This window comes from Equus quagga, chromosome 10 (genome assembly GCF_021613505.1).
Source record: "Equus quagga isolate Etosha38 chromosome 10, UCLA_HA_Equagga_1.0, whole genome shotgun sequence".
NCBI lineage: Eukaryota > Metazoa > Chordata > Mammalia > Perissodactyla > Equidae > Equus > Equus quagga.
Genome location: NC_060276.1, coordinates 97,893,346 through 97,918,043, shown reverse-complemented (window position 1 = coordinate 97,918,043; position 24,698 = coordinate 97,893,346). Strand labels below are relative to the sequence as shown.

The 24,698-nt window shown below is 40.5% G+C and overlaps 1 protein-coding gene across 9 annotated transcripts in view; it reads right to left on the bottom strand.

The window, feature by feature from the left end:
- Positions 1-24,698, bottom strand: part of DMD (dystrophin) — a 2,273,580-nt gene that overhangs the window by 132,531 nt on the left and 2,116,351 nt on the right. For all 9 annotated transcript variants that reach the window (XM_046672830.1, XM_046672828.1, XM_046672833.1 and 6 more), the window contains one exon: positions 1,438-1,499. In XM_046672830.1, the coding sequence (XP_046528786.1) occupies positions 1,438-1,499 (62 nt within the window). The remainder of the gene's footprint in view (positions 1-1,437; positions 1,500-24,698) is intronic.

Below are 24,698 nucleotides of genomic sequence, written 5' to 3'. Positions count from 1 at the left end.
TTTCTCTTGAAAAATCTGAAGTCCTGAGAGCACTGGGCTAGGACTACCAGCTCCCCAGCCCAGCCGTTGCCCACTTCAGACGAAGTCTTCGTTCCCTCGTTTGCCAGAACGTAAGCATTCAAGTTTTCCACCTGTGGTCTAAACAGTGCAGCATTATAAGCCAGAAACATTCTGTAGGGGCTGAAAATGTAGCACCTGAAGACTCAGAAGTGTGTGTATGTATGTCTGTGTATACACACACACACACACACACACACACACACACACTCTCTCTCTCTTACTGCTAGACTGAAATGACGCATTACTTGAAACGTACTGGATATCTCTGGCTAGTAGAATTCTAAGTGACTTCTTTTCTTTTTCATGTTTTTTATTTGTATTTTTCAGGAGAAACTAATTTCATTTATAATCAGAGGACGTTTAGGAAAACAATTTTTTTGGCTAATATCTTCTACCCATTCCTTAACGTCTCCATAGCTGCAATTCATTAATCAATGGGAACCTATGAGAGAAAGGGAGTAATAGCTACACACAGACACACGTACACACACAGATACACACACCCCATCTACGTATACACATACAGAATTTATGTATAAGCACTCTTATTCCCATGGGTTTTGTCACATAACCTTAAACCCAAAGAGTTCACCTCATGCATTTTAGCCCGTAAATATGGCCATTCACAAAAAAGCAGACTTACAAATTTTTTTAGTAGTAGACATGACTATTTTTTTAATTAAAAAAAGCAATAACAACTAGTTACAATATAAGAGAATTCATTTCAGATTATTGCTGATGGATCTAAAATGGTATAGAGTGGACTTTCATCAAGCGCTAAAAAGATGGGTGTTTTCCCCTTATTTGGAGGCTGTGTATTTGTTCAAAAAATTCCAAATTATAAGGGGAAAAAAACCTGTCAGGCTTTCACACAAACACAAAACAAGCCATAGTAAAGAAATCATTTAAATGTTTACGCTGATGACCTGACAGGCTTAGGAATTACAAGTACTGGAAAGACCGCAGATAATTCCTTTACACAACATTCACGGTTTGGCAAAAGCGTTGTCTTGGTTTCACAAGGAAGAAATCAACAAGGGCAACTTGAAACAGTTTTCTTTCTTGATGGGGGAAAAAACTGCCATTAATTCCAAGTATTTTTTTCCATCCTTTTAGGCAGCAAAGAAAACGACAAAGACATTTTGGCCTTCTCAGGTACACTGAATTTTCAGAAATCAATGAAATTTTAAACCTTGTTTTTAAGGAACCTCTGAAAAAAGTAAAGCTGGTCATCAATTTGGGATAGAAAGGTGTCGTTTTCACCTTTTCAACAATCTAGTGATATATTTAGACAAAAAATGATCTGCACACTACCAACTCCTTTATCCTAAAAGTCATCTGTCATTGAACCTCGAGGAAACATGGCCATGTCCTTACCTAAAGACTGGTAGAGCTCTGTCATTTTGGGATGGTCCCAGCAAGTTGTTTGGGTCTCGTGGCTAAAACATAAAATACAAAGAGAGACTTTAGTAGAGAAAAGGAGGGGGAAAAAAGCATGGTTTGCTCTTGAATCATTCCATATCTTTACTTCAAAGGACTTCCATCATGCAGTGAAGAATGTTCCTCTTACAGAGAGGTCCCCAGCTTTGCTTTCAAAGGGAAAAGCAATATGAACATTATTCGGGAACCAGAATTTGTTTCTTGTTTGCACTCACAAGTCACTTGTGCTTCTGTTATAATAAAATGACCTTGTTATGTAATCGATAATCGAAAATCAGGATTTCTTCACCCATCCAGTGTGGAACATGGAGAAAGGACACTGACAAGCGTTATTCAACTCTGTCAAAGAGATACCGGACATTAGTTTAATATATAAATCGCCTCACTTCTCATTTGCTTTCACTGCCCCTGACAGTTTCTCATTACTCTTTCTGGTACATATCTAGATCTCATCCATGACAGCTGTATTTCATTTCAGCTGAAGGTATAGCCATTGCCCAACTAATAATATCCTATCTTCCCTCTTCCTATTACTTCTAGAAGGTCTTTCTAACTCAGCACTCTGTCCACCACTACACCTTTTCCTATAGTGTTTACTTGGGCCTGAATGAAGCATTCACAGTTCTCTTCCATTTCTTGAAGTTTAGCAAAGTGTGGTTGCCGGCTATCAGCTCCGCCACAAAAAGAACAAAACACCTTTGTTCCTCATTCAATTACATGAATAAACCCGGGAGAGATAACTACATATACTTTTCCTTACTTGGCCCATCTACGTAAATCACTGTGGCATCGGATTTCCAGTTTTCAGGCATTCCACGACGACGGGCTTTGATAGAGTCAAATGCAGTCGTGAACGATATTTCGGTACTCATGTGCAGGGCCTATTTATAATCTTTGGGGGAAGGGTGGGGATGGAGAGAGGAGAAATAGCTTAAATGTGGCCACTTCAAGGAGAGCAGCAAGTACAGAGGACTCACACAGAAATAGGAGTTTGGGGAGGGAACAATGTCAAGGACCTCAGCACAGGTTTTAAATTTTAGGATTAGATTCTGGCTCTGTGCCCTACTAGCTGTGAAATTTGGGACAAGCCTGCTCACCTGGAAGAGTTACAGGATTAGTTGATAGAAGTAAGTGGCCGGCACCTTGTGGCACTTAATATGTAGCCCCCAAATTACTGCCCACTAAAAGCAAACCTTTGATTATATTATAGATGTGGATCCACGGGCGGCTAAGCCAGCCAAACCCAAGACCCTCTGCAGCGAGCAAAAACAACACTTAAAGTGTATTACCTCTGTTTCAAAAAAAAAAAATAAGCAAAACGGAGAAACATTTATTGTGGTTTGAGAAATATCATACAATCATAAATGTCACAAAAACATGTGGAAATTCCCCAGACTACACAACTTCAAACACCAGCCCCCTGATATTTACTATTCATTGATTGAGCAGCGAAAGCAACAGAAAGAAGTTTAGAAGAAAATGTTCACTCGCGAAGGGCTGTTTCCATCTCCTGCAAGCACGTCCATTTCTGTTTTACTTTTCCGCAGAGACAATTCGCATTTGAGGAGTGCAACAGAGGCTTCTCAGTCAAGGGAAGGTACCAGAGTGCCATCCAAGTCTTAAAGAGCAAGAAGAGCAGGAGATGCAGCCCATGCTTTAGGGGGTTGTAGGAAGCCCCATCACCAAGCTGGTTTATGATCTGGAGAAGGGGTGGGCGGGACTGGTACTTGATATGCACAGCACAAGGAGGCTGCAGCTTGCAGCTTCATGAAAAAAGTGTTGCTTGTTCTCGGGCGTTTTTTAGCTCGTAAAGTGATTGTGTACCAATTCTGCACACAAGTGCCCGGCATGGAAAGGTTACCTTGTCCCGAGACTATGCTGCATTTAGGCCTCCGCCATTTCCAAAGGCCATCCATAAGTGAGCATCAGGGAGGGAGGGAGAAGAGGGGAAAAGCATGTGTGTCCACATGTATAGGCCCTTCTTCCACACACTGCATAATAATGTCCCACCTCCTCGACACGTGGGAGGACTGTAGCATCTTCAATAGACGGGCAGAAAAACGTCTGTCTGAGCTGATAAACCTGACCAGACAGAGACAGAGAGAACCACTGTGAAAAGCCACCATCCGTAGTGGACTTAAAATCAGAGGAACGCGGGGAAGAAATCACTTAAACCAAATACAGTTTCAAAAGCGAAGAGACACTTGCATATATGCGACAGGAGAATCCCACATAGGGTCAATGAGAGCTTCCGGTAGCCCCCTGCCTCCAAAAACACCCTCAGGACTGCTGATAGACCCACCTTCTACATCTTTAAGGAATTTATTCCAGTGGCTAAAAATGATGAGAAAGATTTAAAGTTTTCTTTTTTTTTTTTAAATTCATCAGTCCTTAGGTAACCTGAAATTTCCTTTACTGGAAGATGAAAGAAATTCTAAGCTCCCACCTTCCCTCCCCCATTTGTGTGTTTCCAGATTCTAGTCCTTTCTAGGTACTCATTCTCCCAATTACTCGTGATTCTGGAGGACTTGAATAACCTAGACATATGAACTCTAACAAATCAAACACCCAATCTTCTTTTACCTTTTCCCCTCCAACACACAAACCTTTCATTTTTAAGCAATGCAAAGTAACTAGAAAAACAGATTTATATTTCATCTCTGCCGTCTTAGTTTCACTTCAATTGCAAACGAGCACCAAGCAAAAGAAGTGAGCACAAGTGGAAAGAAAAAAAGAATAAAGGGTGTGACTGATCCGCAAAACTAGAAAAATAATCTTTTAATCGTTGGATGCTAAAAACCATTGGCAACACAGCTGAAATGGCTTCAGAATTCTTGGTTAACTAGATGATGAACGAAATCTTCACTTCACTGTATGTGGGTATTTTCAATCTGTAGTGAATCCAAAGCTGTAGTGGGACACATTTAACCCCCAAAAGATGGATAGGAAAGATGATGATGAACAGGAGGAAATGATAAACACAAATCTGCGTAACTCATAGCTATAGTCTACCGTATAGGACAAAACACATTTTTTGTCTGTGATCAATACAGATTTTACAGCTGTATTTCTTACTCAGTGCCTGTCTCCAAAAACAGCAGAAAATGGTCAATAACTCCATGAGAAGCAGCTCACATTTACCTGGAATATACAGACAAAATAGAAAAATATGCTGTGCTGGGGAGGTGGTGGTGGACGGGTGGGTGGTACTGTTTTTTTGGTAGCTGTCTCTTTTTGGCACTTCACTTTTCACATCAAAAACACACTCCCCATGTACCCTGTCCAGCCAAAAAGGAAATTCTGAAACCTGTTCACAACTTAATGGGCACATCTTTGTTCAGTCTTCCGTAGACCAACGATGTTCAACATAGATCAAAATATTGCATGTACATTAACACAGAGACTAGCTTCATAAATAATCCTTAAAACGCTCTTTAAATCTTTAAAAAACGTTATTGATTTTGGCCCTGCTGGTTCCAAAACCTGGCATCAGATATACCTCTCTGAACAGCCTTCAAACTCGGAGTTCTTTTTTTAACGTGTACAAGCTACAATAATCTTTCTTTTCCCTTTTATTTGAGGCTTTGATAGGAACCTGACGCAAATTAAAATACAAAATCACTGGATGTGACAAAAGACCCCGGCAACACCTACTTGTCAATAATAAGAAATTAAAGCATTACTCTACTGAGCGCAGGGCTGACCTAATTTCCTACCATACAATTTAAATTTTCTCCCACCTTCTTTAGTTTCAAGTAGTGTGCAAGGTTATTATAACGGCCTCAGAGCTGTTCCCGCTGTCAGTGCTGGAATAACCAGACTTAGTGGAATTGCTTTTTTAGTTTCTTAAAAACAAACATTAAACACTTATAAAAAGTAACAAATTTCTACCTTTCTTGCCAGAGAAATGGCAGTTGCCTAATTAAATGAAGATTTCTTCTGCCACCACTGTTATTTGGTACTGACAATATTCCAAACAGTTACCTTTTTAAAAAATAGCTTTCCACGACTTGCCAGGGAGGAAACTTATGGCTAGGCAGCGATATAGAAAGGGAGCGTTCTCTTGCGATTTGCAGAGGATTAGAGTTTGGCTTCATATATAATCTGGAGCCCATTGATCCACACACACAAAATCATTTCCCTTTAATCTGGGGATCAGACTCTCTTTCTAGAGGAACCTTGGCATTTGCACGCTGAATGTTGAACTTGGCTTGCCTCGCTGGAATACTGGCAGGGTGGGAATGGGAAAATGTATTTAAAAGTTCCTGCTACTGTGGGGAGTGAGTTAGGGGGGTGGGTGTCAATCTAAGCATCAGAAAGCCTATTCTAGTCCCCATTTCTTGTTCCCTGGGATATTTGAACATTTTATTCTGTTTGGCTCAAGCCAGGGCAAAGATGATTGCCCCGGTGACTGTTCCAGCTGTTACTTGTCCTCAGTTCTATTTGCTTTTCGGGGCTTAACTCCTATCCACCCTCAACTATGGCCAAAGCAATTTCACTTCAGGGTCGTGTCCAACCCAAGATCAAACAATGATGACTGAAACCAATTCCACGGTGATCAGGGGTCAGAGACCTTTCATATAACCGTGTTGTTTCACTTGCTGCTCTCGCTTCTCCAAGAGCAACTGTAGCCTCCAAAGAGGGGATATGGCACAGGAAATAAACAATCTAGGCAAAAGAGAAAGGGTGATGGGGGGTGACAAGGAGAGGTGGCAAAGATAAGCAGAGAGACTAAGAAGAGCCTGTTGGACAAGAACGTAGATTTCACTTAAAGATTCTGGTCCGCCACTTAAATCAGATGCATTATTTTTCATGATGTTAAGGCATTTTATAATTAATAATATGCCTCCCTCGCGCAAGTAACCCCTCTCAATTTAAGCTTCAAACTTAACTCCACATTTAACTGAGATAAACAAAGTGTCTTGCCCTTTTCATTGTCATGATCGGATCGGGAATGACAAACTTTGCTTAAAGGCGAGCACAGGCACCTGGAGAAACGCGAGAGAAGGACACCCAGAAATGGACTCCACACTCAATCCCAGAGGGCAAAGGAAAAAAACCCCTCGATCCTCTCTCTAAGTCAAATTCTTGACTTCTGAGTTTCAACTGCTTTTTCTCTCTCTCCTGATTTCTGCAAGTGTTGGGGCATGGGACGAACACAGTAGAAAATGCAACGAGGGAAATGTCAGTTGGAATCCTCGGAAGAAATCAGGCAGAAAGTTGACCTTTTGGCACTTGCAGCGCAATGGAAGGTAGAGCAGCGCGCGCCCCTTCCTTCTGCGAGGTCGAGCGACGATTTAGGAACAGCCTGTCTGGCTCACGTCCACACAGACAGCCCGGAAAGGAGCAAAAAGCTCCCGCAGCCCCAGTCCCCGCGTGGGGAACGCGCTGGCCCCTCTGGGTAGGGCGAGAAATCAGCTTTTTCTCTCTGAGCCCGTCCCAAAGCCAGGGGAAGGGGCTCCCAGCGAGCTAGGCGCTGGGAGGAAGCCCCGGGGGCGCACCTGCAGCGGTGCAGCGGGGACCGCGGGGAGGTTCCTCGACGCCCCGCCGCCCGCCCGGTGCCCCGAGGCCAGCTGCTGCGCCTGTCCAAGTTTCGGCCGCCTCGGGTTGCCCCCTGCTCGAGCCACAAGTGCACCGATTGCGGCGATCGGAGGGGGTCGCGATGCACTTACCCTTTGAGCTGTTCCCTCATGGCTGCAAGGGCTGCGCGGTCGGGGGAGGGCGCGAGCGGAGGAGTGAGCTTCCCAGAGCCACCGGGCTCCCCGAAAGTCAGCGGAGCGCCGTCGCCGCCGCCCAGGCTCGCAGCTGAAAGCACTGCGGAGGAGCCGCGCGGGCGGCGGGCGGCGAGCGCGCTGGGAGGGGGCGCTGCGGGCAGACGGGGAGGGGCTGGGCTGGGCTCCGCCCCCACCTAGCGACCTGGGAAGCCGGACTCCCAGAGACCTGGCAGTCGGGGCTTTCAAAACAGAAAGGAAAAAGAAAAGAAAAAGCAAGCAAGCCCGAGGAGGCGATTTAAGGTAGTCCCAGGAACCTGGAAGCCACACACTGCCCTGCTAAGAACCCCCTTAAAACCTCCAGCAAGACTACTTGTTGCCTAAATAAATGACCTAGGTGCAAATGACCTCATCGCAGATAATTAAGTGTGTGGGCTCAGAGTTTTCTTTTTACAGAATGAAAGAGAAAAATCACAAGCATAATTCTCTCCCTCCCACTTTCCCTCAGTTGAAGATTAAAGTGGCAGGGCTGTAAGGACATGAAATTGAGGTTATGCCCATCCTAGGCTAAGCGAGCTTCTTCAGAAGCATTTGTATTTCTATTTGGCATATAGCCGTGGTTCTCAAAGTGCAGTCCTGGGACCAACAGTCTCAGCGTCGCCCGGGAACTTAGAATTGAAAATTCTCAGGCCCCAGCCCAGATCTACTGAATGGGAAACTGAGCACGCTGAAGTTTGAGAAGCACCGGTATAGATTTCTCGACATAAAACCCCGCCACCAATGGTGTGGCACGGTTTGGTCTTTGAGTAATCTTTTAGAGAAATCTGAAAGGAAACCATTTCCAACAGAACGTTTTGTTGGAAAAGTTACAGGGCCTGGACAGTTTGAATATTTCTAATCTTAGAGTTTGCAATATGATGATACAGGGTAACTATGCAAAATTATTTCAAGCCTGGACATATTCCAAAAAGAAGAAAGGTTTCATTAGCACAATTTTTCACAACCTTCACATAATATCTTCCATTAGAGTCCAGAGAGTATTTTAAGATAAGCCTCCTTAGTGCTTTCATTGTCCCTCTTTGTCCATTGATTTTGTCGGGCTGATTGTTTTTTCTCTTCTTTCACCCATTTCCTTGTCACTCTCTTTTCTGGTTGATTCATTCCACTTCAATTTACAGTTTAAAACATATCCCCCCTTTTCTTTTTAAATATCCTTTTTTTTGCTCAACATTTTTTCCCCATAGAATGTTCGAGCTGAAAGGACTGTACACATCCGTCTCCCTTTACTGTCTGCTACATGGCAAAAGGGGAAAAAAATAAAGTACACAAACAAAAAGGGAACAGGAGTGCCGAGTGTCTTACTGCCCCGACAAATCAAACACAAATGGAAACGTTAGCACCAAAGACATGTGCGTGTAGGTATGACTGGTATTGCCATTTGAAAGCACATATTCAAAATATAAAAAACTTGTGAGCCAGTGAGCTGTGGAGGCAACTGCTGTTCCACTCAGAGGGGGCACACTAGGATTCGCTTTGGGTGAGTTTGTCCCGCAGTCTAACTGTAGATTCTAGGTCTGCTCCTAGCTTTGACTGGGGGCGAAGGGTTAGTGTTCTGTGATGAGGAAGTCATGGCCTTTGCGATTAACTAGTGATGTAATCTCTGTGTCAGGGTAGCAAAGCACTTACATATTCTTTATGTTGATTTCAATGAAAAGACGCAAACCTCACAGCACAAGCATTTGTAAATATTAGACATCAATCAACTAAAGGTTTGTGACACCTGGGTGGTGAGACGGCATTCTCTTCCTTTGTTCTTTCATTTGTTTTACACTGTTAAATTTCCTGCCCAAGATTCAGGAGTTCTGATATGTTTCTCTAAAGTAGAAATGCTCAAGTCTATTTTCTCAGTGTCCAACTAGAAAACTACTAGGAACAATTCTTTGGGGAAAAAAAAAAAGAATGGAAAATAAGAAATCACTATTCAGATTTTTTTCCTACATTTGACAGATGGCAATCCTCAAAAATACATCCTTAAGTTCTTTTTTAGACTGGAGTTATAGGCGCTTGAAGCCTTGTTCCCAAATCATGATGTTATTTTAGAAATCAAATACTCAAAGTATTATTGAGAAATGACATGGGCAGTGCAGCTACTGTTTCGTTGTCAATTTCAGTTAGATTATGAATTTTGCTTCTCAGGGAAAGGCATTAAAATATAATTTATACATCTTTATTTCATATATAGATTATACAGTGATGCCATGATAATAATATACTAATTGCTTACAGTAGCTCTTCTTCTTCATATTATTATTATTATTACTGTTTCGATGTGAATCACAAACATGAAAGGAGCCTGGGGCTCTGCCGCCAGAAAAAACTGAAGTTGAAATCCTGCCTTCAGAACCTACCATGAGCTATTTGTCCCCAGTACCACAGCTAGAATGTGGCAGCGCACAGACTGGATCTGGGCAGTCTGACTTCAAGGCCCATGCTCGTAGCCACTCGGTGCTGCCACAGAGATGTGGTTTCTTTTATTGTGGGGGAAGATGTGTATTTTCTCTTGTGTGCTCATAAGCGATCTCACTGCTGGCCGAGAGCAGAGGAGAGTAAATTTGCTAGAAATAGGCATAAGGAAGGCATGAGATGAGATAAGGTCTAGGAAGGTGACCCAGTAAATTTTTCATCCCCAAAACTGCAGTCTTTGAATCACTTAAACATTGTAGGTACTTCAGCAAAACGAGGCCCTCCCGACCTAAGGGACTGTGCTGGATATTCCCCCATTCTCCCCTCCAGCTCTGTTCTCTGCCCTTCTCCACTCTGCTCCATGCCCAGGAGGTTGGACCTCTAGGTATGGCATCAGACAGATTCTCTTGCCCTTTGGCTTCCTTTGGCTTTCAGCCAATGGGAAGCAATGATGAAAGGTCTATAGCAAGAGGTGAAAGGGCAGGAGGAGAGAGATGTTTGGGTATTTATTCCCCAAGCTCCCTCCTGTTGGTCTTAGGCCTGGCCGTGGCTGAGTTGCTTTCCCCACAGCCACAAGTCTTGCTGGGCAGTCATTTCCTACAGCAACAGCATTTTCCAGGTTCCCTAAACCATTCCCTCCCTTTGTTCTTGTTCTTTCCCCTACCCCGCCCAGATTTTTGTAAATAGTATTTTCATTATAGTCTCTTAAAGTACCACTTTTTTTTTTTTGAGGAAGATTAGCCCTGAGCTAACATCTGCCGCCAATCTTCATCTTTTTGCTGAGGAAGAGTGGCCTTAAGCTAACATCTGTGCCCTTCTTCCTTTACTTTATATGCGGGATGCCTGCCACAGCTTGGCTTGGCAAGTGGTGCATAGGTCCACGCCTGGGATCCGAACCAGTGAACCCCAGGCCACCAAGGTGGAGCGCATAAACTTAACCACTGCACCACCAGACCAGCCTCTCAAGTACCACTTTTGAATGAACCATCTTTCTCCCAGGACCCTGATGAAACAGGGACCCAGCCAGTCAAAGCTACCCTCTAGAGCACTAGACTGGATGCTGAGTGGGGACCACTGAAAAGAGGAGAAGGTTAACTCCACATATCGGAGTTAGAAAAGAGACTAGGCTCATTCATTGGATAGTTATTTCTAGAAGCGTCCTCTGTAGGCCAAAAAGGGGCTTCTGGCCTGTTAGGAGTAAAGGCAAATCAACAATTATGAATGGTAATAGCAGGTGTGAAGGAAAAGAGGCCACAGTTTATTCTTTTCAGGAGCTTCAGTGGTCTGCTTGGTCTTTGGGAGAGAATGTCAAGACAGAGATTTGATAGGTTGGCAAATCGAGAAGAACCTAGTGTGACGATCCAGAGTTTCACCTGTGTCCTGAAAGGTATGTGGGAGCTTTTTAAAGATGAAGGAATTTAAGCATGAGTGTGGCTCTGTCAGATTTGTGTTATAGAAAAACCACATGGGCAATGGTGTGGAGCTGGATCAGAAGAGTCCAGAATCAGGAGACCAGATACAAGGTGACTGCATATGACGAGGATCTGACAAACGGTAGCGGCTGAGAGAGTGGAGAAATAATAAAATCAGGTAAAAACGACAGGAGTCTTGACAGGTGGGATGTATAAATGGAAGAGAGGGAAGACCTAGGGCAATGGTCCTTAAGCTTGGCCATTGGTGGAATCACCTGAGGAGCGCTAAAAACGTCAGATGCCTGGGTCTCACCACCCTGCAATTCTGATTGAATTGGCCTTGGGCATTGCGATTTTTAAGGCCCTAATCTAAGGATTCTAATATGCAGCCAGGGTTGAGGATCACTGTTCCAGGTGACTCCCCAGACTGGCTGAGTCCTGTTCGCCGAGGTAAGAGTATCAGGAGGAGGGGGCAGGTTTAGGCAGAAGAGGGTCAAGGAGAGATGGTGAATTCGGTCTTGAACATGTTGAGTCTGAGGTGGCAGTGTGCTGTAAAAGTGAAGGGACCCAAGAGGCAGCTGGACATCTGAGTCTGGAGCCCAGAGGGAAGATGTGTGGATGTGAGCTATTGATTTGAAATGTCAGCGTTGGAGAGTCATGGGTTTGGAAGAGCCCATCTAGTGGAGGATGTGAAAGGTCAAGGGCAGAGGCCAGGCTGCTCCTATCTTCCACAAACACGACGTCTTCCTTTCTAGGCTGCTTGTGGTTTCAGTGTTAGCCTGATTTTACCAGTATAAAAATGAGGAGCAGAAAGAGAAAGGAAAAGACAGGGAAGCGTGTGCACTGAGCACTTGCCTGGGGATAGCCCTGAGGGACTTCACCACTTTCTAGGGTCCAGCTTCCCTCTAGCTCCAAGAGTCTCCACCTGAATTGCTTTTTATTCCCTAACCACTCAAGTCTAACCAGCATCGTTTTATAAAAATCCATTTGAAATTCAGATAGTGCTTCAATTAAGCATAATACATATTTTATAGTAAAAGGTCCACATTTGGGTATCTAGTAAACACATGAGGATTCCATATTTCTCTTTGCATAGTACAAGCCATGAACAGTGAATGAGATGTCCAACAAATGCTTACAATGATGGTGAGTCATGGCTAGTTAGGGTGAATACCATGGTGTACTAATTAAAGTATGTATAACGATCCCTTTCGATCAATCTGAAACTGGCATCTTCTGTCTAGAAGAATATCCAGTCAGTTCACATTAACTAGAAAATGAAGAGGCCTCTACATCCAGACACAGAGCACTTCACACCCACACAAAAGCCTCTTTTTTCCAGGCCTTTCCCCTGCAGGAGGCAGAGTAAGCCAGGCTGAGGAAAGTTCTCTGAGCCAGCTGCCATCTAAACCAGAGATTTCACCAAACAACTTCCAGATAAAGTCAAACTTGGCTTCACTCGCACGGAGTTTTAATAAGATTTTTCAAAGCTTCACGGAGCCACCTATATCCAACCGAACATCTAAAAAGATGTCAAGTTGAGCACCTTCACTAAAATAAGCCACATTTCATTAACCTCACAGGTTGCTTCATGGAAAAGACTACCCCATACCTACTAGCCTGTCAGCTATAGCGCTACCCCAAGTATGGCAAGCACACCAACTCCTGCTAAAAAGAAATAACTGCTTAAGGTGGTTCAAGCGGATCTGACTACGGCATTCCCGGTCCACCTTAACAACAGCTCAATGCTGTAAACTATTCGTCTGCCTTTCCCAAACGTTTGTGCCAAATAACAGGAATTTCAAAAGTAGGCAGAAATTCTGACACTCTGCATAATCTCCCTTCCTCTTTTGCTACAAATAAGGCTTTGTATTCGATTAGACTCACAGCAGGTGAAAACCCCAATTAGTGAATTCATTCTGGGGCCTCTTTCTACCTTCCTCCCACACACCACAGTTAACACAAAAATAAGGGGAAGTCTCAGGCTTTTCTCAAATCACAAGTAAATTAACCCTTTGATCTACCCAATCAAGCCATTTTACCACATGAAGAATTTTCACAAGAAAATGGGAAGATGTTCAAAGATTTGTCCTTCTTGACTTCATAATGGGGGTTACAGAAAATTCTGTTTTGCCAGATTTTATTATTTTCTTCAAATCCATAAATACCCTCAGATTTTCTGATCAATCCAGAAATTACAGTTTTTCTTTCTACCTGAAAACTCACAAAGCCAATATTCTCTGAAAATGATTAATGGACAGTCTGCTATAAGAGAGAATTATTTTTAAGTTATGTTCTTATTTTGGTGTATTTGAGGTGAAAGAAAATATTAAATTTTAGTTTAAACAGTATGCTTTGGCCTTAGGAAGTGCACAAAGTCTATATTTCATACTTTGTAAATATTTATTTGTCAAAGGAAATTCATCATTGAACAAGGATAGAGGTTCAGTTTGAACATTCAAAAAAAAAAGCAAGACAGCTCTAGTTCTTAGAGTGATTTACTGACACTTTGTCAATTGCTTCTCTGGAAATAATTCACAACCTAGTTTTATTTATGAGCATATGATTAAAAAGGAGCAGCTTTGTCTTTTTTAATTGTTTTAGTCCTGTCACTTTTCTTGAAACAAGTCGTGGGACTTATTATCCACAAGAAAATACTGAGCATATATCAAATGGTAACGCGGCTTTTAGAAGTAGTCATCTGTTACTGTCAGAGGTTCATTTCATTTTGAAGCTTTTTAATTAAAATGCAAACTTCTACATACATGCCTGCCTAAACTACCCCTTTCTGAAGTAGTCGAATTTCATAAAAAAACGTTAAATGCTAATGTAACCATTTTTAATACTTATGACTTGGTTCTTGAGATTTGGAAAAAAGTAAACAAAGGCATTACCAGTCAATTAAGCGAACAAGGAAGTCATCCTAAATTGAAACAGATAAGGAAAATTTAATATTCAAATGCTACTGAATGAAGACACCAGGCTTTTTTGTTCCCTTTGAGATGAATATCTACCAGAATCAAAAGCAGCTTCTTAATCTTCAGCGAGCATAGCTGTGCATTCTAGCAAAGGCATTAAGGCAACAAGGCAGAGCTCCAGACCAATTCTGCCCCTTAGAGGCAGTCACTTAACCCATCTGGAGCTCTGTCGACTCATCTGTAAAACTCAGATACTACTGCACAGGGCCATCGTGTGGGGCAAATGACATAATGACTATGAAAGCGATTTGAAAGCTGGGGAATGCTATGCTAATGCAAAGTAGTCTGTTGGGCAGGTATAAGTCCTTACAAGAAAACCCGAGACATCCAGGAATGCTGTTAGGAATATGGCACGAAAGAAATCCAGCATAGTCACTTTACCTTTTCATTTTTAGACTGTTGTGTGAAGGAAAACGAGAGCTCTAAGAGTTTAAGCCTTTCCTCTTTAGTAATTTGCAAAAGGAACCTTTCCTCCTTTCGTTTTTTACATTTAAGAAGGAAGCAAGTGAGTAAAATAAGTGTTTTTTTTTTTTTTGCAAGATAAATCACTAACCACAAGCTTGAGAGAGGAGTAAAATTCACACCATTACTGCCATTCTTCGGGGCCTAGGTTAAACTATAAAGACTATTCACACATGTTAAAAGGTGTATTCACATTCATATTGTCAGAGAGCAGAACCTCTGAGTAGTGAGAGACAAGTGAATATTGGCTTTGTGGGGGACAGTGGGAGAGAAAGATCCCCTACACCCTGATGGAGAGGTCCTCTTGGTGGCAGGCCTTGAACAGCCAGGATGTGGTAGGAATTCCCCACAAAGACAGGAATCCCCAGAAGGGGAAATGGAGGTAAAAACCAATTTAACCAATTAATGATTTACTAACGGCTGAATCTTGTGCTCCAGCTCTGGTTTATTTTTGCCAAGGCAATTTTTTTGAAGATAAAAGGAAAATATGAATGCAAGGAATTTTGATGAATCCACAAATTTCCAGGAAATTTTTTTCATGTGTTGCATCTAGACTAAGTTTCTCTATTAAATATTTTCCCATATTTAGTTTCTTTACATGACTGCAATCACGGAGTATTTACAGAGCACTTATATACGTCTTTGCTTCTCAGTCAATCTCATCCCATTTTTCTTTACTACTAGTAAAACCTAGGAAGTGTTTGGAGGATGGATGGGGAAACATTTAAAAATTTCAACATTGTAATCAGGTTCCTCTACTAGGGGGACTCAAATATGGCCTTGACCTTAAGGAGCCTACAATCTGGGGGGTGGGGAAGACTCATACAGATGAAACACAATATTAGATGGATTATAAGGACGGAAGTAGAGACAAAAAAAAAAAAAGAAGCAAAAAGGCAAAGGTGGTTAGTTTGACCTCTTGGGATTAGCGAGCACACATTTCTGTTAGTGTATGAAGAGCGGAAGCAAGTTTCTTAAATTGACTCTGTGAGCTCATCTCTCATATTAATAATTTACTAAGGCACAGATTTTTTAATGTTAACATACTGCTGTGTTATGAAATCAGATTATGCTTTCCTGGAATTCAAAAAAGTATTGGGTCAATATTGGGTTTTGTTATCTCTGGAAGGCAGAGATATGCAGAAAATACTACCATCCCCATTAGAATATCAAATCAGCTTCTTGAGTTAATATCAAGACTCTAGTGTGGGAACCTAGGGCCTCACAAACTGGAGAGAGTTCATGAGTCTGAAGTTCTGGCCACACGAGATCCTGCAGGGCCTGAGAATATGTTTCAGGTTTCAGGGAGTGTCTTCTCTGCCAGCTGTTTGTTTGGGTGGCTGTTTGAGAGTATACTCAGAATCACTCAGCCTTTTCATTTTATTCCAAATGGCATGGTGATATTGTCACGTTGCAGAAGGAAAAACATTGCAGCTAAAAGTATTGTCAAGGGGAATAACAAGTAGCTCGCATTACTATACACAACTGCATGTTGCCTGTCTGAGCAACACACTTCAAAACACAAACTGAGAAACAACCCTTGTGCTCTCTCTCACCCTCCAGTGGGAGCTAATTGGAAGTCCTTGCTAGTGTGCCCAGGTCTAGGCCAACAAATTGGCACGTGTGTGCCTGACAGAATGGTGCCATGTTAGGGCTGAATGACTCCCATTCTATTTAATACCTATGAATTCATCCTATTAAATGCTTGGGGAAATGTATCTGAATAAGTGTTGTGAAGACTGATAATGATTACGCTTATTAAAAAAGAAAAAAGGGATTCTTATATGACTGTAGGGGTATTTTAGACAGTCCATGGTTATGGGGATATTAGACAGATTAAGAGTAAAAATAATAACAGCTTTAAGAATAAAATTCTTCTCAAAAGAGTGACCAGCTAGAAGAGTAACCAGAAAGGAAGTCATAATCTTTCTTTCTTCAGTATTTAATCACAGCAGCATTCATTAAATTCTCAGTAGTAACAAGTAGTTAATTAACTGTATTTTTCGTTGGTATTTTTACACCTTAAAATCACTAGACTATGGATACTATATTTCTACCATTGGCTGTGAAGCTACAAACCAACTGCCTAGCCCCACAATATTACTCATAAAGCAAGAATTATCATAGCACATCTCATTTTACCTGTACCTGAATTCAGAGTCCTCTCAGTCCACAAAAGGACCTGCCAATACTTTTCTCCAATACTTTGTGGCAAAATGGCCATAAATTCAGGCCCCCTCCCGGGTATCCAGCTCTGCAATGTGCCTTTGTATCTCCTCCTGTCAGAAGGTGGAGTCTCTCCCCACCCCTTGTGCCTGGGATGACCCTATGACATGACTTGCTTTGGCCAATAGACAACATTGAATGTGAAACAGGCAGAAACTTGATGAGTCTCCATATGAAGAAGCCTGGGCTAGCTTGTTGGATGACAAGACACACGACCTGGTTGCATCTGTTCATAAATGACAGCCTGCCAACCATCAGACATCAGCGTCCGGCCATGATAGCTCATCCAGCTGCTAATTGACCACAGATGCATAGGCAGGCCCAGCAAAGAATAGTAGCTGGTCCAAACCACCAAAACGGCCCAGTCCATCCATCAAATAGTGAGCTAAATAAGTAGTTGTTGTGCTAAGGGATCTACAAATCAGGGCTCATAGGCCAAGTCTGGCCTATGGTCTGTTTTTCTATAGCCTCCCACCTAACTATGAGACGTGGGAAAAAAAATGCAACAGAGACCATATACGGTGTGCAAAGACAAAAATGTTTGCTATATGGCCCTTTATAGAAATGTTTGCTGACCCCTGTGTTAAGCCATTAAGTTTTGGGTTGGTTTGCTATAAGGCAAAAGATGGCTGATACACATCTAATCCTAAGAAAGAATATTAGAAACTGGGACTTTCTCCCAGAACTCCGTTGACACCTGCTCAATTTATCCTTGGTACTTGTTGTCTAGTTGCTTGTTAACTAACACCTGAAATGAATACAATAAACAAATCCACACATGACCCGTGAAGTTATTTTTATAGTGTGCTTCTCAAGAAGATTTCTAAGGCTAGGTAGAAAAACAAGTATATAATTTTTAGCAGCTTTATTCATAATATCTCCCAACTGGAAACAACCCAAATGTCCACCAACAGGTGATCAGATAAACAAAATGTGGTATATCCATACAATAGAAAGTACTCCACAATTAAAAGGAATGAACTACTCATTTTCAAACTCCTGGTATTCAAAATCGTTATGCTGAGTGTGAGAAACCAGACACAGAAAAATACTGTATAATTCCATTTATATAAAATTCTAGAAAATGCAGACTAATCTACAGTGACAGAAAGCAGATCAGTGGTTGCCTGGGGCCAGGGGTAAAGGAAAGAATGGCCTGCAAAGGAGCCTGAGGGGGCTTTTGGGGGAAGAGACTGTTTCTTACTTTGATTGTAGCAACGGTTTCATGGGTACAGATCCGCCAAAAAGCAGTGAGCTGTACAACTGAAATGGATGCAGTTTATTGTGTGTAAATTATCCTTTAATAAAGTCGATTCTAGACCATTTTTTAAAAAAGCATTTGCCCTAAAATCAAATTTAACATTCAAAAATGTACACAATTGGACAGAAAATGAGGTGCCTTACACAGGATGTTTATATAAATACAGGACAGATTCAGGTCATGCTGTCAGTCCCTTCTGATTAATTCTGAAAATATCAAAACATTAGATTCAGAAGCGCCCTTAAAGGTTAATGAATTACATCCTTTCATCCAATACAGAAATTGCCTTTAGGGGTGAGACAGTCATTTGAGCCTTGAAGATCTACCGTACAGGGAGCTTACTGCTTTTTAAGGGGGTAGATTCTGGTTTTTGGTAGCTCAGTTACAAAATTTTCTTCAATATTGAGTTAAAATTTATCTTCCTGTAACTTCCACATCTTTAGTTGAATCTGTTCTCGGGCAAAACAGGAAAAAAACAAAACAAGGGAAAATAAACAAAAAAAAAAACCCCCACCAAAATGCAATAAAACACATCTCTTCTAACCTTCTAAATGTTTGAGGCTCCCTATTACCTTCTCCTTAATACCACTTCTCTCTAAGCTAAATCTAAATACATGCATTTATTTCTATTTTTTTCTTATATAACATGGCCTATAGACCCTTGGCTATTCTGGTGACACTTTGAGAAATAAGATCCATTTAAAATGTGAGATCCAGAACTGAGTGAGATGTTTACATCCCCTTCTTTGCCCCTATTAATGCCATTTACAACTGTTGTAGCATTTCAGTTGTGTAGATGCCATATCACACTTTTTGTCCATACTGAACTTGTGGATTACTAAAAACTCAAGGGTTTTTTTAACATAATCTGATATTAATTAAGGTCTCTTCCCTCCCATGTTTTTAAACTGATTACTTGAGTCCAAATGTGAGATTTATATCTTATTTAAATATGCTTTCAAATGTCATCTTGTCACAAGAACAGATATTTCTGATTTAAATCTATTTGAATTTTGATATATGTCTCATATAAATATTAATGACTTTTGTCGATTTCAAATTTATTAATAAGTATAGCTGTATTTACAATCATTCTATCAATTGAGTACCTCGTGGAGATTTGGTTCTATTAGGTAGTAAAGAGACCAAAATGGATCAAAGTGGTCCTTATCTTCTTGGCATTCATAGACTAGTGCAGAAGACATATGTATAAGCAGATAATCACAATTTAGTTAGATAAGTGCTAGTGGAAAGCTGTGCTCACTGAGTACAGCCAAAGCAGGGTTCACAGAGGTAGTGATGCATGGGCAAAATTGGCCAGCTGAGGGCCAAGGTGAGGGTAGGAGTTGACTGAAGAAGAAATAGCTGTGTGCAAAGGCTTATCTTAAATACAGGGCCAAGGACAGAGATCCTATTAATATTAACCCTGATCTATCAATTGACATTCTTTGGATGTCTTTGTTTATCAGCTGCAAGTTCACCCTATTACCTAGCCCACCGTTCTTTACCTTGTTTCCAAGATCGTCAAAAGAGAACTTGAAAAATGTCGTGTAAAATCATAAGATACACTGTAACAGGCTCTCATCTAACCAGCGAACAGCCAGCATAAAAATAGAAAAGAGGTGAATTCGGCATGACAAATTTTGAGGATATCATGCTGACTCCCAGACACGTGTTTTCCTAACTACTCATTAATAATCACTTCAACGTCACTTTCTAGGATTTTGGTGCTTGTCAACATCAAGCTTATTGGTTTATAATTTTTAAAATTAATCTTCTCTTTATTTCTTAAATGTCAAAATAATGCGTTCTTATTTCCTTTTATGACATCCCCAATCTCCTTCCCATGTTTTCTCCAAAACTACCACCAGTAGCTCTTTTCATGGGGAAAGGAATATGGTTTTAACTGCTGTTAGTTGAAAAGAACACACTCCTGTTGGGGAGAAAGAGGGGCTATGCACCCAAATAGAGGTTGGCCATTAGAATCACATGGCAGCACTTCTAACAAATTAGATCTGGCCTTTGAATTTATTTTATTTATATTACAACAAAAACATGATGAGTTGAGATTGTCTCTAAGATAGTCAAGGGAAGAATCCTGTTCCCATTAAACTTGAATGAAATTTTGGTTGGATTTATGTCATTTTAAAAGCCAGGGCACTTTCCTAAAAAGCAAGTGATTTGCGCGTTTCAGACTGTGCTAAGTTGTTCCTTACTTATCTGTGGCCCTCTAATGAATTTATGACCTCCAGTAAAGAAGTGGTTCTCTATTTCGGCCTTGTAAGTCATGGCAATGGCAGTGGAGGGGTTAAGAAGGTTACAAGAGATTTGTTTCATTGCTTTTTGGTGGCTGTTTCTTGTTTGGGGAGTAAATAAGAGAACATACCTAGCATCCTTTAGTCATAGAGCAAAAATAATGTTTATTTACTTTTCTGAAATTGCACCCTAAATCTATGCAAATCTCCAATTTGCATCCCCCACAAGCCTCCAATATTTTGGCAGATTTTAACTAGAGCTAAATAATTGGCATATATTTATATTCAATTGTAATTAAATGTAAAGACATGTATGCAAAACATAGACTTTGCTCAAAGCTCTCTTTGTAGATGAAACGTGATTACAGAACTTGACAGAGATCATTCACTAGGGGAAAGAGTGGCCGACCCGCTTCTCCTTGCCTCTACTTTTCTACCTTTTGGTGGTGTTGGTTATATTTCGAGATTCTGAATGCTATAAATGAACACTTTACTGCAGAAGCATCTTTACCCATGGCAAAAACAAATGTTGAACCTGAGACTAATAAAGTCGTTTATGAGTTTCAATGAAGAGTAAATGCAAACGGTGAAAAAAAATGTCATTATTTATCAGCAGTAAATCCAGTATTTTCCGGTAAAACAGTTTTCACAGAAGCTCTACTTGTGTTAGCTTTTCCTAAACTTTGCAGCAAAGTGTCAGTTCTTTCTAATATATAATCAAGGGAATTTTGTGTCAGGAAGAAAACTTCTCATCTTTGTAAAGGACGGTTAGAGGAGAGGTAGGGAAAACAAGAAAGACGGTGCATGAGGATTGAGTGGGAAGGTATGAGCTGAATGCATTTCAACTATTATTTTAAAAAGACATCTGAAAAAAGGTGTTTTTTAAATCGAGTGGAGTGTGGTTTCCAAATTTAGAATATTTCCAAGTTTAATAATAATATGCATTATTCTGAAAGTGAAGTCAGATACACATAATATCTCTAAATAATTTTGAATAAAAATCACCCACTGGCTTTTCTTCTTAAATTTCATAACTTTCTGCACAAATCCATCAACTTATGTTTTTGAACTTTTATAACTAAAAGAAACTCCAACAGGGGCCGACCCCGTGGCCTAGTGGTTAAGTTTGGCATGCTCCACTTCAGTGGCCCGGGTTCGGTTCCCGGGCATGGACTTACACACTCATCAGTGGCCATGTTGTGGCAGCAACCCACATACAAAACAGAGGAAGATTGGCATGGATGTTAGCTCAGGGCAAATCTTCCTCGGCAAAAAAAAAAAAAAAAAAAAAAGACAAAAAAAGAAACTCCAACAAACTTTAATAACAATGAATTTAATCAAATTTAGATGAAACTTCTTAGTGAAATAGCCTATAAAGTTTGATTAGGTTGTGTGTAAAATTGTACTTTTTATGTTAAAATTGACAAAAGCAGAACAATTGAGATTCAGCAAAAAAAAAAAAATCCTTTGAAGGAAAGAAAATGGTTATGTTTTCCCAGATGGAGTTTATATTTGTATGTATCTTTTCAACCTGGCAAATTGAAATCTAGGATACAAATTCAGACATTGTAGTGTCTGAATGGTGAGGGAAACCCAAAATGTGGCCAACTTTACTTGCCCCACTGAATTAAATTATGAGTTTTTAAAAATTGTATTTTAAGGCCAGGAGATTTCTCTTTTCTGAGGTTAGCTCTCTGAAGCCAGTGCTACCAACTTGTTAAAAGAGTAATTATAGAAGTTTTGTATTGTCATAAAAACTCACACTTAATTTGGTCCTCATAACTGCTCTGGCCTGGTCTACTTTTCACCTTAGTCCCCATTTATTCTCTGATATGAGAGTGATGTTAAGAACCGTGAAGGCTATGTAGAGAATGATAAAACATGTGGACTGATTTTTGCAAAGAGCTTACCTATAGAGAGAAAAAAGAAAATGAATATATCAAGCAGATAAAGAAAATATCATTTTTGACCACACCTAGGAATGGTAGAGTTGTCAACAGACTCATAACACCTCCTCCCCAACACAATGGCTAGCCATGAAATGAACACACTCGCTTATTTTATTGACAGTTCCCAGCAAGGGTCTGTATTTGAAGAAAGAATAGAGAGGAAGAAGAAAAGTCAAGGAAGACAAAGAATCCTTGGTGATAGGATCTTGAGAAAGAAAAAAAGACCCAACTAAAGAGGCTCTGTGGAGCTCAGGAGTCTGGAATCCCAGCCTAGAAATTGAGTATATGTTCAGCCATGGAGAATTATATTGTCACTTTGGTTATCATTCCTTTTCTATCACTGCCATGGTGAATTGTCAGAAAGGCAATGCAAACTTCTTCAAGTATTGCAATAAAAAACTTTCTTATGACTAAGTTCTGTTCTTCCCACTCCAACTCTTCTGCAAGATAATGCTAATGCCTCCCCCAGATATATATAAATATATATATTCCTCATTTTTATCACTCTGCTCCTGTCCCTCTTACACCTTGCTTTGGAACTGACTGGTGCTTTGCATGTCCAGTCATTTATCATACATTGTGCAGACCCGAGGTTTTAGATATGAAACCATTCAGTCTGTCAATCTACAGAGGAAGCACCCTGGATGTCTTTAAAATGCTATTCTGAAGCATTTCAAGAGGGCCATCTGCAATAAGAACGATCATTAGATGATGATAAACAGTACTGGGTCACAGATGGAGAAAGTAATAGTATTTGAGAGCCATTTTCATGTTAATGTTATAGATTACATATTAAAGAAATGTGCCAGTAATGAAGCACAAAACAAAGAGGGCCGTTGGAGAAGAACAGTTATGCTATTGAAAGCAATGATATGATAAGCAGAATGGCCCCAAGCCATCTGCTTTTAAAGCTCACCATATTTAGGCTGTGAGGATCATTCCATCGTCCACAGAGGTGCTATGCTGAGATAACAAGGAAGTGGGCGAAGCTAATATGAATTGAACTGTTGTCAATTTTTAAAACTTTATTATAAATTGGTTTTTTCCCCCACAAACAAACCTAATGCTCCCAGAGCATACCAGTGGGATGATATAAACATTTCCTCTAGAGTGGGTCCTTTTGCCTTGGTCTATACAGGGCACTGGTCTTTACTTACCCACCCCCCAAAATCCCTCCCATTTTAAAGCTTTTTTCACACTAAAGACAGTTATGCCAACTTGAGACATTTACTATTGGTGTAAAAAGCAGCAAATTCTTAAAAACATAGATGTCTGTGAGTGAAGGGACAAAAATTTCAGCTGGTTCTTTCGACCTTAGAAGCATATCTCTGTAAGAGATATATAGGGATATATATATATATAAACTCATAATAAACATATGACATAATAAATGAACATAGTTATATAAACACAAAATAATCTAACAAAGAAAATATTGAAAATATCTCAATTGCTACCTTTCTAATAATTACCATATGCACTACAGAATACATGACTAATTGAAGGGAGTTAACTTTCACTATTTTTTTATGTTTCTTAGTGTTAACCTATGCATCTCAAACTTGAAAGAGATCAGAAAAGAAGCGCAAACTACGGGGCTCGCAGTCTTAAAATGAGGCTGTTAGGTATTGATTTTCATTAATGCTCTCCTCTAAAATGGCTTCAGTCTTTTGTGCTTCCCAAATTAAAGCTCCATCCTTAGGTTTTGCAATTTGGATCTTGTAAGGAGATAAAGAGGGAAGAAAAAAAGTTTATGATTCAGGGGTGTCATAAACTCCAGCTGGCATAACATGAGCCTAGTTATGTCAAAATAAATAAATGATCAAAAATAATCTTATTAAAAACCAAAATCATATTGGGACTTTGGAAAATAAATATAGGTAAAACAAGTGAAATGAAAATAGGAAGGATATTAAAATTCAGAACCTGATTGATTATGTATTAGCCAGATCAAAGCCTCTGGGTGATAATGAGGCACGGAACCGGGCCTACCACCTGTCCTGTTGCACTAACAGCTGGACCCGCCAAGAACAGCTGGACAAGAACACTTATGTAAAATTAGCCTTTAGAAGCATAAGCTAAGTTTTTTCACCTGCTTCCCACTTCTGCATCTTTATCACTCATGCCAGAAGTAAAAAGCTTTTTATATTTTGATGCTGTTTTTGCCTGAGGGAAAACACAGCTTTGAACACCAATATTCCCAATGGCTTGCTACCAAGTAACCGAGGTTGTCTTCCAGACCTGATAAGCTAAGATGTCAGATGCACTTGGGTTTTCCTGTCACTGACTCATCTCGTGCTCTTACATTTAAGCCACTGCAAATGCTCTCAAAAGAAGCATAAATTCTGAACAAAAACCAAACTATTAAGAGTCATTTACTCCTATACTCCTACTCATGTATCATCATTTCATTGGAACCTATTTAAAATGACAATAGATAGGCACACCTGGAAAGTTTATCAAATAATTTCGATTCAAGAT